The 15,060-nt window shown below is 44.3% G+C and overlaps 1 protein-coding gene across 1 annotated transcript in view; it reads right to left on the bottom strand.

Annotated features, from left to right (window-relative positions):
- The window catches only part of CRBN (cereblon), a 73,836-nt gene extending 59,935 nt beyond the window's left edge, over positions 1-13,901 (bottom strand). The window contains exons 1-5 of the mRNA XM_009330631.1: positions 13,765-13,901; positions 12,464-12,563; positions 5,969-6,266; positions 3,142-3,239; positions 371-476 (exon numbers count right to left, since the gene is read on the bottom strand). Coding sequence (XP_009328906.1) covers positions 371-476; positions 3,142-3,239; positions 5,969-6,266; positions 12,464-12,563; positions 13,765-13,901 — 739 coding nt within the window. The remainder of the gene's footprint in view (positions 1-370; positions 477-3,141; positions 3,240-5,968; positions 6,267-12,463; positions 12,564-13,764) is intronic.
- Between the last annotated feature and the right edge of the window lie 1,159 nt (positions 13,902-15,060).

The raw sequence follows: 15,060 nt of genomic DNA, 5'->3' as shown, positions 1-15,060 counted from the left end.
TGAAAAAAGGTGCTAAGAAGTGTTTGGTTTTCTCCTTCTCTATTATTATTATTTCCTTTGACTTCTGGTTTGGTAAATATTACGCATACATTGACTCATAAACTATTGAGCCTTAAAATGTTGTGATTAATGTCGGTCTCCAAGCCTATCCCATTTAAAATTCCTCTTGATTTCAGTATCTTGCTCTGAAAAGTACCGAGTGCTTTTAGCTCACAGGGTCGTGCTTCTAAGGGGATGAAGTAGAAGCCCACCTACCTCTCTATAGTTAAAACCACCGGACGGTGGAGGCCAAATCATGCCCATCTGAGCTCCACTTTGTGGAACGGTATTTCCTCCACGAGTAGCCCCGTGAGGTCCTTGGGACACGTACCTCGCTGGAAGTAAAGGTGAAGAATCTGGCCTGGAAGAAACATTAGATTATTTGTACTGTACATATCAGCCAGCTTCTCGGTATAAATTTCATTCACGTGCAGTAACTGCAAAAACAGTCTTGCCGTCCTCACGCATGGTGCTGAAGTGGTGCCTCTTTAACACCAAAGCGTGTCTTCTGCTGCAGGATCCTCACCAACGCTTTCCAACCAGCTTGTCAAAGCTGTTTTGTTCATGTATATGGCTGTGAGAGCCTTGAAATCAGGGCCTCCATAGATGAAGGAGAAATATTTACCATAGCTGAATAAGGTGTGAAAACACCGTGCAAACGAAACTCAGGTTAGAGACTGTTTAAGGCAAAAAGAAAGGAAACTGAGGATACCATTGCTTCAAGGGCAGATGAAGAACAATGCTTACTTCATTAATGGAGATTCGCAAGTCAATTCAGATGTGCCAGTGCTAGTCCATCTTTCTGAAACATTTTCGTCTCTAGCGTTCAGATGGAAATACTCCATATTAACTAAGACCTCATTTTACCTTATGTTATTTAGGGTTTCCAAAGAAAATATATTCCATTCATATTCAGTAAACGCAAACCCATGTTCTGCTGCTATTAGCTGAGTTTTAACTGAATCTGAAGCTCAGCTTTCACTTAACAAAACCAGCTTTAGAAGTACTAGAGCATCAATCCATATAGCAGTACTTACGAGGAATAAATTGATTTTCTCATTGCTCTATGTTGGCTAAAAATTATTTGATTATGTATTTAGCTACTAATGGAAACTCATTAGTAGATTTTCATTTCATGCTTGTTTGCACCTGCAATCCATTTCTTCTTGTCCAAAGGACTGTTTCATTTAGGTTGCATGCTATACATTTCCTTGCATATAAACCGATAAGCATCAGCCAAAATTCAGTATACGTGGTCTGAAATAGCTCAGGGCCATCATTTTTACGACAGCATCATTAAAGCAACAGATCTCTGGTGATTCATTGTGACTTATTACCGTGCATATTGATGTTATAACTTGCCTTTTCATTTACTTGTTAGTTTTGTTATCTTTGCTAGTGACAGTCCCTTGACGTCTTCCTGTTCGCTCATCCCTTGCGTTCTCCCGGATCCCACAAGGCTCCTGTCTAACTTTTTTTTATCCCGAAGATGGGACATACCTAACTTTGGGCACCGAGTCTGGATGCCGGACTGTGGAGGGCAGGAGTGAGGGAACCATCCCCCCGTGGTGGGTCAGGGCACCCCATTAGTCCAGGCGGGTCACCCCACCATTTCACCCCTGAGCCACCATCATGGGTTCAAGCTACCTAATTTTACGGGGGATGTAAATTCTCCCACAGGTGCTTACCTGGCACCTCGCAGGGGCAAACCCTACAGCTCTGCTGGGCGACTCCATCACTTAAGTCCCAGTAACATTTTCAAACTATGAATAGCTGTGAGGGTTAAGTACTGTGCACACACCCAATTATTTGAATGCATTACTTTGTGTTTTGGCCACGACTAAACCAGACTGCTAAGCTCAGATGGTATCTTTTCAAAGAAGAGTAGGCTGCATTTGAGGGTTGAGACAGACACTGATTGAAGACTGACTGACAAAAATCAGTCCCTTTATCAGGCTAATACCGCATTAACATCAGTGCAGTCATATTTTTAGCTGTTCCTGGTTTTTAAACCATCATCTACACCACTATCAACCTAGTTTAGCTGCACTTAACTTGCTTTGATTCATGCTGCAGATTTTGTGGCTGTTATTCTGCACCCAGAGTTTGAAAAACTAGTGGAAGTAACTCTTGCAATAGCAGGAGTTTATTCTGATTTTGTTGACCCCCATTACAACTTCAGTGATCCTGAGCTTAGCATAACTTTGGCAGAGCAGCAGGGCTGGGCCAGAGGTTTGAGCCTTCAGCCACATTTTCGTGTGAGTCCATGGGCCTGCAAGGGACAAGAAAGCGTCACCAGTCCCACCGGGGCTCAGACTCACTGAAGCTGTCTGTGGATAAGGGACTCTGGCATTATATCACTGTAATATCATCCTAATTATCACAGTAAAAATCTCTGATGTTCAATAAAACTCTAATAAAACATATGCTCAGTGGTCACTTCTTTTATTTGGAGGGATACGTTGTTATCTGTGTTGGAATAATACCCTGTTCCAACCCAGCCAAATCCAGCTACTGTGCCATCTGGTCATTTTTTATAATTTTTTTAACAATATAGCTCAACTATATTTTTAACTACATAGAGCAAAGGAGCGTGCTTTTGCCCTTAAAGCATTAGGTAAGAAAATGAGCCTAATACACCCAACCAAGTCAACAGGAGAGTCGCTGCAGTCCTGGTATTTAGAGGGGGACCAGAGGAAACCCTCCATGCAGACCGGCAACACAGGCTCCTGCTGGAGGGACAACCGTCGAGCCAAGCCAGCTCTGCCCCACGGTGGCACCTTACCTCTTGTCCCTAAGGCCTCCTTGGTCCGCAGCAGCACAGGAAGGGCAACACGGCTTCATGGATTCGGTGCAGGTCCCACCTCCCCATTCCTCGTGAGGGCAATGTTCCGAGACGGATGCAAAAGGTTTTTCAGTGGGTATGAATGGGATGAGATGCTTTTTTAGGAGATGTCTTCAAAGCAACTTCAACTAGTGACCGCTGTCTTCCTTTTTGCTCTTTCATCTCCCTTTGCTCTTGCTCATGGGAGACAGAAAACACAGCTAAATCTCAGCTAGACCCCACATGAGTGAAAAAGCAGAGTAATCATCCCTACTTACCCATCCAATATCCAGCATTTCACGCATTTCCAGCTTAGTCACAGACCACCCTGGGCTGTACCACTGGATGTCGATGGAAAGTCTCCTGCTGGTAGAAACTAGAAGAAAGAAGTCCAGAGATTAGAGGTGTAGGTGCAGGAGTAGCAGACGACCATGACTTTCACATCGGAAGTTGCAGGGCATTTTATTTTGGAGTTTTGAATTAAAAAAAAAACATGTCCTGGTTAGTGAAGCGGAATCTGATCATAATAATTATGTCATATTTTGTTTTCATATAAAAAAATGAAGAACTTGTTCAACTTCAGCAGAATTATTCTGAATTGATCCAAATATGAGAACTGAATCTATTAGTGCTGTGTACCAGTACAGCTCCCCGCATGGAAAAAATACACTTGCTGTAAAAATATCTATTTTATCAACCAGCTTAAGCCGCTGAGGGTCTGCCCATATTCCCCACCAAAGTAACTGACAACAGGCACGGGTTCTGAACGTGCTTGTCAAGTGGTCATGATCAATACAAATCTACTTTTTAATTAAGTAGAATATACTGGGTGTATGCGTATTGCCTGCAGGCCAAAATAGTTTTGAGGAAAACTGGCTTCCAGAATATAAAGTTGCGTTGCTTTTGCTCTGTCTTTTAAATGAGCTTTACCAGCATGCAACTCCAATCCTTGTGAACTCTGCAGATTAAATTTCCTTGCAGTAATGACCACTAGGAATTAGTGAAATGTTAATCTTCCCACCTGCTGTGTATGATTATACATGAGTCTAATCAACCTGATTACGAAAGAAAGCAATTTCTGCTTTTACAGAAATTTTTTGTTGTTCTCTGCTTTAGTTCTTCTTGAGGAACTGTAATATTACTTACCCTACCTTTTAAAGCAAAAATAATCATTAAAATGTGTAAAGGGGAGCATTGGAGGCTGATAGTAATTGCTTTACAACAGATACAGTAACTGATGCTGTGAGGATTTATTTCAAAGCATACAAGTCGAATTAGAAACCTAGCTTTATCTGGATTTGCATTGCTTTGATGAAGTCACTGCATCTTTGTGTCTTGATTTTTAGCTAAACTGTTCTTAATGAGAATGCTAATAATTACAGTACGATTAAATTGTTTTAGGGACACAAGAGGATAAAAGACAAATTTTGACTTCATTTAAAGCTACAGCCACAAACGTGACGCCTCTCTGCTGTCAACCCTGAAACGTGCTGATTGGGAAGAGGAGGAAACGCACCAGCTGAATTCATCGAAGACAGCTACTTAATGCATTGAAGGCAGATTATAAAGAATCTGAAAAGCTAAGTCTAATCGTATTGCTCGTGTAAAAAATTTGTTTGAGGCCACATGTATTGACATATGAAAAAAAAAAAAAGAAAAAAAGAAAAAGTTAAGGCTGGGCCCACACAGCCGTCTGAGCACGTACTGCAGGGGGAAGATTTCTTCCAAGTCAGAAACCCAGGAAAATCAGAGTCGGAGTACAGAAATTTGAAAATACAAGGAACGTAGAGCAGGCCACAGCAGCATGTTATGCTACTTTATTCATCAGTCAAACCCACAGTTTTCTTCTCAGTAGCCACAAACCCCAGAATGCCTCAACTTCACCCCCAGCACAGTGACAGTCATCTCCGTGCTTGCACACTGTGCATGGAAACACATTGAGTGATCCCTGGACTGGAAATCATAATATCGAATCATCTGATTCAATATATTACTGCTAGTTATCTGAAATCATTCAGGACCTGATGAGCATTATTCCACAGGCGAGCTTAATATACCCAGAGAAATATGATGCCAATTATGAAAACAGTGTTTCTCAGCACTTTGCATGCAAAGAGCAGAAGATAATCGGGGATCTCCATGGTGACAGTGTTAAGGTAGCTGGGTTACCTGAATGATAATTTCCGTCCTTTCATCTGATCTTCATGGTTTTTTCACTTTTCATCTTTACCTCTGAATGTGTTAGGTTTCTGATAGAGAGGAATTGACAAATATCCTAGTATTCCTTAGAGGAAAAGCAAATCTTTTCTCATATATACTCCTGCGACTTAATTCGCCTTAACAATTTTTGCAGGGAGAGCTGCTCATGGTGGTAGGGAATTTGCCTTCTACACACATACAGCCAGCTTTAAATTGGACGGGAGAAAGGGCAGAAAACACCTTGCTAAAGCAGATCTCCAAAAACTCCTAAAAGAAAGTCCCTTCCCCCAGACCTGTGCCCGGGGGGAGCCCCAGCTCCCCCACACCACCGGTTCTTCCCAGCCCTGCTTCTCCCTGTGGAGAGCCCACAGATAACGTCTGATCTTCTTAATTTCTGTTTATTGCTGCCACAATGGCCTAGAAAATAGGCTAGAAAATTAATGTGCATTGAGTCTAGGGCTTTCATAATTTGTAAGAACCTTATCCAATTCACAATTTGGAGAAAAATTCTACTGAGATCTCAAAGCAATCTATCACTCTGAGGCAGAATTAACTTCCAGTGATTTCAGAGAGGTATGCCATGGCCATGATGGCCATGAAAGCCAGTGTTTCGTGAAGTGGCTGCTGCCTTTCTCTCCTGCTTGTGCTCTTTAACCATGTGCTTATTAGAAAAGCTGAACATTTTTCAGTTTGGCTCCTTAAAACCTTCAATACTTTAAACAATCTGGTTTCTCTCCTGCTTCGGGTTGTACGGGAATATCCTTGGAAGATGAACCACAAGCCTGCAAAAGGAATCTCGGAGCTGGCAGGTGAGACAGATATCCCGACTCGGGCATCCAGCAACCTCAGCAGCGTGAGAGACATTGTGTTGTGTGGCAAAGCAGCGATAACACAATTTCTGATTACCTTTATCAGCTGTAAAACTGCTCTCGGAACACTCTCCAAGCCCCTCCTGAGGGCAGATGGAGGCCAGCGAGGAGATGAGAGGCCCGTTCTGCTGGGCTCGCACCCCCGGCAGGACGGTGGGAAGGAGCCGGCAGGATCGCTCCAGCCCGGCCACCGCGGGCTGCTCGCTCCCCGAGATTTTAATGGGACAAGGCTTCATTAAAATTGTTTTCATTCCCTGTGTTTGATGCAGCTGGTAAGAAAGACGCTGCCCCAGCTGCGTGCTGTTATTCACAACTGTCACTCCAGCAGTGCACGGCTTCACGGGGAGCGGAGAACAAAAGCAAAGACCGATTGTGGTGCAATCACCCAATTAACTTCTGCATTTTTATTTTTAATCTACTTCTGCTTACTGGAGAAATAAATACAATAGATCAGTAATGCCGATGTTCGTAACACTATGCAGTCACCTTCTCCCCCTCTCTTTACAGTGCTGCGTTATCTAACACCTGGTAGGAGATTTAAAAGGATTCTCTTCATCTCATTTCATACATTAGTGCTAAGTTTAGCTTCTGTAGGTAGCAATTTCTGTTTAAAGTTTAATAAAGAGGTATGTTTAGAATCTCAGGGGCACACTCTCTGCTCATTTGAAACAAATGAGGATTATATAAGGAGGAACACGAGCTACAAATAGGATTCATAAAATTAATTGGCTCCAAGCTGCAGCTGAGCGGAGCTGAGCCATCAAAAAGTGACGAGTGGCCAAAGTGTGTCTGTTCCACTCGGATGGCCCTGAGGACTGGCAGGGCCAGGCCACTGCCCAAGTTGAAGCACTCCTGTGGGCTCTGTTGAATTCGGCTCTCCCATGACTCAGGGTTCCTGCAGAGCCAACCGCCCCGCCTAACCACCCTGGTACCACTGCCGCAGCCCCAAAGGCTCTCCGAGAGCTCCAAGCTGTCTCGATATTTCCATTTATGAGGTGCACATAAGTTCTGCCTCACAAGAGGACTGTGGATGCTGCAGACAAAGCCTGGAGCAGCACGCAGAGGTTTTGCATACTGCAGAGTACCTCCATATCACTTCTAATGAATCAAAAAATTACAGCACATGCTTGAACATTCAAATGAAGTGAAAAATCCACACTTTGTTCTTTGGCTACAATTGTCGGTCCAGTTGCCAGAATTCCTCCACACAAATCTGTGGCTGCATGTGCTGTGCTCCCTCTGCTCGAGTCATTTGTTGGACTAGAAACAACAACAATATTCTATATATTGATTATATCGAATATCGTGCTGCTAAATCCATCTGAGGAAATTTCTCGGATTCCTTGCGGGAGCCCGTCTGCCATCCCATCCTGGAATACTCCAGCCCCAACACATGGCCAGGAGCAGGGCAGCTATGCAGCCTCTCCTCATTTAGCAAACTGCAGTTCGTTGCCGGGAGGATCAGTTACAGCTGCCATGCTTTAATGAGCTAATGTAAAACCTTTAGCTGAATCTCCCTAATTGCATTTAAAGCACCATATATGTATGTACATATAAATCTTCTAAAATAGCTTCCACATGTTCTTCCATTCCAGAGCTCTCTTCAGTTACAAAATGCTGAGATAAGCGTGCTAAATTCTGCCGAGACGTGCATCCCACCAATTCCCACCACAAAGCCCAACTTGAGTTAGGCTCCTAGTATCTTTGCAATAGCAAAAAGTTATAAAAACTCATCCTAAGCCGTGACATGTAAACAGGGAATAAGTAAAAGGCCTCGAAAAAAAGCTGAAGGAGATGGAGCCCTGCTGCTGGGTTTTGCAGAGCAGTACGACCCATGGCTGTGCGCTGCCGCAGGCTGCCTCTGCGCAGCTCTTTCCGTGGCTCGGAGCAGCCGGCCCTGGCCGGGCTCCCGTCGGCTTCCCTGGATGCGTGCCCGGAGCATCTCAGCTGAGGTGCACGGAGTTTGCACACAGAGACTCCGTAATCAGCCAAGCAGTCAGAAATTAAAATAAATGGGAGTAAAACTTCCCTTGCACCTGATCGATAACAGTACTGTTACAAGGAGTATAAAGACTGAAAAAGACAAAATCTCTTCATCTTTCCTTTCTCTGAAGACTCTATCAGCTAAGCAAGGCTGTAGTTCATTAATAGCTCCTGAAATGATCCCTAATTTCTCAGCTGTGTTTTACGCGCTATCATTGACATTTTAGTAAACAGCATAATCAGCCAGGACAAAATACGATTTGTGACAATGTCCTTTGGTAACGAACATACCAAACCGGTGACTAATGAAATAGGGAAGAAGCAGCATGACCATTTTTCTGTACCCCCCGACGTAGCACTTTGACAATTTTTGCCACTCTTGATAGCTCGCGAGGGGAGGCTGACGTTCCTCCTCTTTTAGTTAAAATAGCTTGCATCCACACCAAACAAAAAAAAAACCCTCATGTAACAATAGTGTTTCTCAATACATAGAAACTACCAAGTTTAATACATTTATTATTTCTTTCCAGATGAATCACACCTACTCGGATGCCACCGGGACCAACATGAACAGCGGGTGCTCTGAAGAGCCTCGGGGCAAAAAAGAAGTGACGAGGTCTGCCGGGCAAGAAGCGAGGATCCAAGGACTGACGGCGCAAACATTGCTGTGGTCGTGTCCTCAAGCACTGGCAGGATCCAACTGAATCATGATGCTGAATTACTGCTCATCACGTTAGCCTGTGTTTTTAATTCCCTAACAGCAACAAACAACTACTGAGCAAGAGCTGCCTGGGACAAGTCCTCCATCGACTGAAACTCCTCTGACGGCTGTTTTTGAGGGCTGCCCCCCTATTCCTATACACTAAATGGTGCTTTACACTGCTCGGAAGAGTCACTAGAGGACCACCCAGTCTTCTTGGGCTCTATTTTGTTGTTCACACCCAGATCTAAGAGCAGTAGTCATCAGTCCATCAGTACATTTTTCAAAAGATGGGATGTACGTGTGTTTTTTAGGTAATCCCACAGAAAGAGCTAAGCCTAAAATTTCCCTCTGGATTTCACAGTGTCTGGGAGTCTTGCAGCTATTCAGACATGGTTCCTATTTAAAGAAAATGAAACCTTCCCCTGTTGATAATGTACTATTATGAGGTATCACCTGCTCCTCCGTGCCACCCCCACATACACACTAGAAGTATTTGAGAAAGTAGTTGTTGACAGATCCCTGTGTACAGGGGATAATACACACCACCGTCATTCGTGTAGGATAAGGGAAGCTGGAGCTGTGACAATCCAGTGTGGCACTGACTTCTGCTGCTGGGAATCACGCTGTCACTCCTACTTTGTGCAACTTAGTTCATAGTTGTCAGAACAGGCCTTCACTTATGTACCTGCTGCAATAAAATTAGTCAAAATCATATCTTCCCCTGTAGCACTGGAAATATTTTCATATCTAAATTTTTCAATCTTAGCGCAAACATATTACTTTTGGCAGACATTACAAAAGACAAACGGACTAATGTTGTGATGCTTTATATAATGCCATACCTGGGAAAAAAAATGCTGCCTATATGTGTGTGTCAGTGTAAATACACATCATTTAACACTTAAGTAACAAAAATCTGAACATTTTCAAATCCTGCAAAACAGCCAACCTTTTCCCTGAAGCATCGAAATCTTGTCACACAGCTCACCACCAACGGCCATCACACGGAGTATCGTATCCCTTTCTGAACCTTAGGCTTGAAGGAAAATAAATTTAAAAAAAATTTTTTGGGGAAAGAAAACAGTTGGAGAGTCTTCAAGATGTCGTCGGAATATGACCATCCCTGAGGGACGCTAACAGAAATCACGGTCCCATTTCAAAAATGAGAAGGGGACTCTCAACTCAAGTTAGGTGGATGACTCACCATCCTCCGACAACTCTTTAGGTGGCCTACAGATGGAGAGGGAAAAATAGAGATATTATGCATGCACGGTGGAAAGACAAGTAAATATTTAAGGGGGAACCCACTGCAGATGGGGAAGTCTTGTTCTATTTAAACCAACCGACTATATCAACATGGCCAACCTTTCTTATCTTTGGAAATACATCCTATATTCGCCAACTGGCCAAAAGCAAGAGGATCTACAGCACATACCTTAGTGACGGGAAGGAGCCCTGGGAGCAATTTACAGCAGGTGATGCCAACGGCTCCCTGCATGTCGCACCCCTCTGTGTGGGTTTGGGTGGGCTGTGCAGCTGAGTCCCATGGACGTCTCCGATATCATCCCTAACAGCCCAGCCCGCTGGCTGACCCAAGCCGGGGTGTCCATTAACCAGCACCCCATACGCCAGCACAGCCGGATATTCTCACATGATATCGTCCCGGCTGTGAAACCATGTCCAAACTGCTAGAAACCAGCACGCGGCATATAAAAATACAGCGAGAGCATCCTGTGCGCTTCCTCGCACAAAGTAGGTGACCCATTTTCCACACGTATTGTTGGAGAATTTAATTTTCTAACCTTTCCTCTCGTATGACGCAGGGGACAGCCCTGCTACTGTTTTCCGACAGTAATGGGCTTATTCTGCAGCCACATGCAATAAAACTATGCAAATTCTCAGTCCCGCTCCCACTAAAGATAATGGCAAAATCCCTGAGCGTTTGGAGGAACCCAGGATCTGGGTTCAGCAACCTTCTGCTCCAAAGCAAAGAAAGCACTTGCTTTTACTGAGCCTCTTCACACACAGAATACTATTCAAACACATTTAAGATTGTTGAACGGGTGTCTTCAGCTGTAACCTCAGAGACAAGTGCAGAGGGTTTATCTAGAGGTAACAAAAGCCTCATGGCATTTCTTAGATAGAAAGAAAACCGAGTTTAGCAATTATTCATTGCCTTACATACATTCTTGCAGACAGTCAAGCTGACTTGGCAGACTGAAGCTAATTGGGTTTACAGTAGAATGAAGCTTTGATTGAAGTGCCTCGCTTAAAAAAAAATATTACATACACACTCCCATACCCCTGATAACATTACTCTTGAGCATGTAAAACAACCACCCCACATATTACCAAAGAAGAAATGCAGAGATTTTTATTGCTTTACCAAGCAAAGACCCACAAGTGAATAATTCTGAACTGTTTGATCTGCTGTATCCTGATCCATAATTTAGTGGCTGCAGAAAGGCTGCGTGTGGCTGACATTTCAGGCTGCTTTTGAAGTTCACCAAACCCCTGCAGTCACCAAGGGGAGGGAACCCTGCTCGGGAAGCCAAGGTGGGCACTGAACAAAAGGTGGGTGGGAAACAGCTCCAAAGCTAACGCACAAAAAAATTGGTTACAAAAAATTGGAGAATGAAAATTAATGTAGCCTCGAGTTTACCGAGTAAATAATTCAAATTCTACCGTGGTGATTTATGAAAATAAAAAGACAAATTTAACGAGCCCAGCAGGCAGCAGGTGCTTCTATTTTTACATGTTAAGAGCAAAACTAAAAAGGCAGGAGCTTTTGCTTCACTGGGCTTTTTTTCCTATTTCATTGTTACAGTTTAAAATAAAAAAGCTCCCGTGTGCTTCAGGCATATGCACATTGCTGTGCTCAGCAATTTTGCTACTCAAGGGAGGGTCACACAAATGTTTCCGTCACTCTTTATGCCATGGGTTTCAATTTCCACACAGCCACATGGGGAATGCTTCCCAGTGTTCCTGGGAATTAACAGTTTTAGGGGAACTTTTACAGAAATGACACAACAGCCTACACATTTCGGAGGAGAAGATATTTTTCCAAGAGCCTGGTGTGGGACAGCACTCAACACAAACCGGCTTTTGACCATGGGCTCTTCAAGTGTTTCTTTAATTCAATGCATGTAGGATTTCACACAGGAATTCAGATCACAGACCAAATCTCTGAAACAATTTTGGGTTACTTTGCAAGGAAAAGTCCAAAATAGCGTCACAGCGTCTACGTTCTTGAAGAAAATGGAAGATGGAGATGTGCAAAGACAAGATGAAATGGAAGATGGAGGCTTCGTGAGAAGTAGAATGAAGAGGAGATGGGGGAAATGAAAAACAAGCAAATGGAAATAGAAAATGGTGAGCTGAGATGTGTACAGGAGGCCCAGCACATCAGCTAGGGTGGGAAGCAGGAAAGGAAAGCAAAGACTAAGCTAGTTAAAAATTCCCATGCTTTATGAACTTGTGTCTCATCACCTTTCGGTATGAAGCAGTTTATAGACAACTAGCGCAATGGAGATAAGCTGACTTACTTTGACTTCATGCTCAGGCACCAAGCTGGGCAGCATTTCATCCCCTCAGGGGCAACCACTTAAATGCAGCCATATTTAGGGGATAAGCAGCAGCTGGCATTAGTAGAAAAGGCTTAAAAAAAAATCACAGAGAAGGAAACGCTGAGGTGGAAACCCCACTGACCTGAGCAACCTCTGGTAACGCAGGAAGGAGCCGCGCTGCACATCCTCCCGGCCACTTAGTTCTTCTGCCTGTCTTATTTATTCAACGGTTTCAGAGGAAATCTCACTAAAAATCCAGTCTTCAAAGCTGATGATCTACCCATCTGCCAGCTTTATCAATCAGCATCCACAGGGCCAGGCCGCGCTGCACGTCGACACCTTTTTCATTGACTCCCATATGGTTCATTGTGTGAAAATGCCTAATTAAGAGAAGAAGATGAGATTTTTGGGAAGCAAACCTTACAAGTTTCTGTGGAGGAAATGTGAGCGGTAGTGCTAAATCACAAGAGGTGGTAAGTACAGGCAGAGAGGCGACTTTGAAGGTAAACTGCTGCCTCAGAGTGTCGTGAGCTCTCAGAGGTTTAGACTTCAAAATTACACATTTCATGCACCATACATTTGCAGCCTGACAGCAGGATTCCCCTGGAGAGGCTGGGGAAGGATCCTTGCAGTACTGCGCACAATGCTTTGTCAGATCAAAAAATCCAGCAGACAGTGATTGCAGATCAGAGGAGCTTACAGCTATTAAATCCAACAATTTGCCACTCTCCAGATGTAAACCAGGATAATTCACTCCACATGCGTTAATAAATGACCCTGCTGCTTAAATGCAGCACCACGTGCGACAGATGGACGGACTGCAAACTCAGGTTTGTTTTTTGACAGCATGCAAAACAGAATACCAAAACTCCCCTGAAAACCCCCCCGACCATCCCCACATAAAGACGCGACAGCAGCCGCGCGGAGGTGTAGGCCGTACACTGTGCGATGCTGGACTGCCGGAGCTGGGGACAGCACTGCCGGGGCAGCCCCAGCCGCCAGCGTCACTGCTGCTGCCAGTCCCGCTGCCACAAAGGGCCCTCGCACGCACCCCGCAGCCAGGACGTCCACCTGCGTCTCAGTGATTCCCGCTGCCGAAAAACCACAGCCAAGGGCAGGAAAAGGGGCTGCTTCATTTATACCGAAATTGTCCTTTCCCTGAGTGATTTGCTGTAGCTCCTATAGCCCGTGAATGCCCTGCCCGGACACATCCCAGCGAGGGCTTTTTTTTCTGCTGTGTATAACTCTGAACCAACTCGTGACCTTGAAGAGAGAGTGAAATCGTCTTGTGAGATTATTTAGCAGGAGGACAAGAGAGGTACGAATAGACATGGTCTAACATGCTTTCTCCCTGGAATTGGAAGGACAGGGAGAGCCTTCTCGCAGATAATTTTGTGCCCCAGCCAGGGTAAATCCTGCAGAATGCTTTACAAACTCTGCAGAAAGTCAGCAAGCCGAGTTTCCACCAGCTGTAAAATTGCACTCCTCCGTTTCAATCTAAGGCAGCAGAAAATACAGCCCTGCAGTCCTTTTAAGAGTGGTTTTTATCACCCTATTTAAGCAGTAGTTCAATGAGCTCACCTGCATGCCTTCACTTGGGCGCTTGGCTCAGCCAAAGGCCACCGCCTGCAGTCGCTGCTGCAGAGGGATGGGGTGAGAACACGCAGGACCGACCTCCCCGGGTCGGGGGACGTGCATCGCCCCGCCGGCGCCGCCATCTCTGGACACCCGCTGGAAGACGAGGCCAAGCCAATGGGGTGCGTGGGACGGCGCCGTACGGGATCGTGCCCACGATCAGCTGCGCAGTCACCGACAGATGTTGCTGTGGCAATTGGAAATCATTTGGCCAGCATTAAAAATAAAGAAATAACCTCATTTTTATGATGCAATGCATAAAAAGCCTGGCTTCTGCTGGGAGACTAAATTTGGCCTGTTTGGTTAATTTGATCAGATGCCATGAGCAAGGGCATGATTTGAAACCACAAGTCATTTTTCTCCTTGGAAGAGTGGATAACTCAGTCTATTAATCTGACAATACATTAAAGTGAGTTATTGTGACAAGGGACTTCCATTATCCATTTCATCTAGTTGCAAACTGTCAGAATAAATCTCAGGGGGTTAGGGAAAAAAGCTGCCTTCATTTGTTTGCTGTTTTTATATGCCACAACAGTTTAGATTTGGTTCACTTTAACTCATGATACTGTATAACTGTACGGGGGGAAACTCACAGAGACCCTAGTAAAGAAAATGGCAACTTTATGGTCATCAAAGTTTTTTTTAAAGAGGAGTCAGGACAGTAATATTTGACCACCTGGCAGTATCTTGACATTGACTTCAATGACCCTTTGTTCTTACACATTTCTGTTTTTTAACTATAACTGGTTCTCCCTTTGGAATCAATTAACAAATACCTTTGGAAATTAAAAAGTGCTTTCCTAAAGCTCTGTTTTTATCTTGCTTGTAAAGCAAATTGACTTAAATAGTTAAAACTCTTATATCCAGAAATGAATCAACATAAGGCATAAAAGAGTAAGCAATGGTATCAAGCTTAAGATGTCAAACTGGAACTCAGAAGGCTGGGATTCAATTTTACGGCTCTACCGCTGACTTCTTAAACGTAGGGTAACTTATTCCCCCATCAGGTATGCAGATGATGTTACTTTCTTATTATCCATTATCTGCTTGTTTTTGTAACTAAACCTGTTCCAGCAGAAGAACAGTATTTATTGGTGTAACTGGTAACTGGCCAAGAAGCCTAGGGGCCAGAAAGGCTGGTGCTGCAGAGCCCAGACCCTGCTCCGCTGCGTGGCTGCGGGTCTGCTCCGGCACGAAGAAGAAGGAGGGGATAGTTTGGCGAAGCCAATGTCGCTCATGGCC

The sequence above is a fragment of the Pygoscelis adeliae genome, unplaced genomic scaffold (assembly GCF_000699105.1).
Source record: "Pygoscelis adeliae isolate BGI_AS28 unplaced genomic scaffold, ASM69910v1 Scaffold278, whole genome shotgun sequence".
Lineage (NCBI taxonomy): Eukaryota > Metazoa > Chordata > Aves > Sphenisciformes > Spheniscidae > Pygoscelis > Pygoscelis adeliae.
The sequence above is the reverse complement of the archived record's forward strand: the minus strand, read 5'-3'. Positions and strand labels throughout refer to the sequence as shown.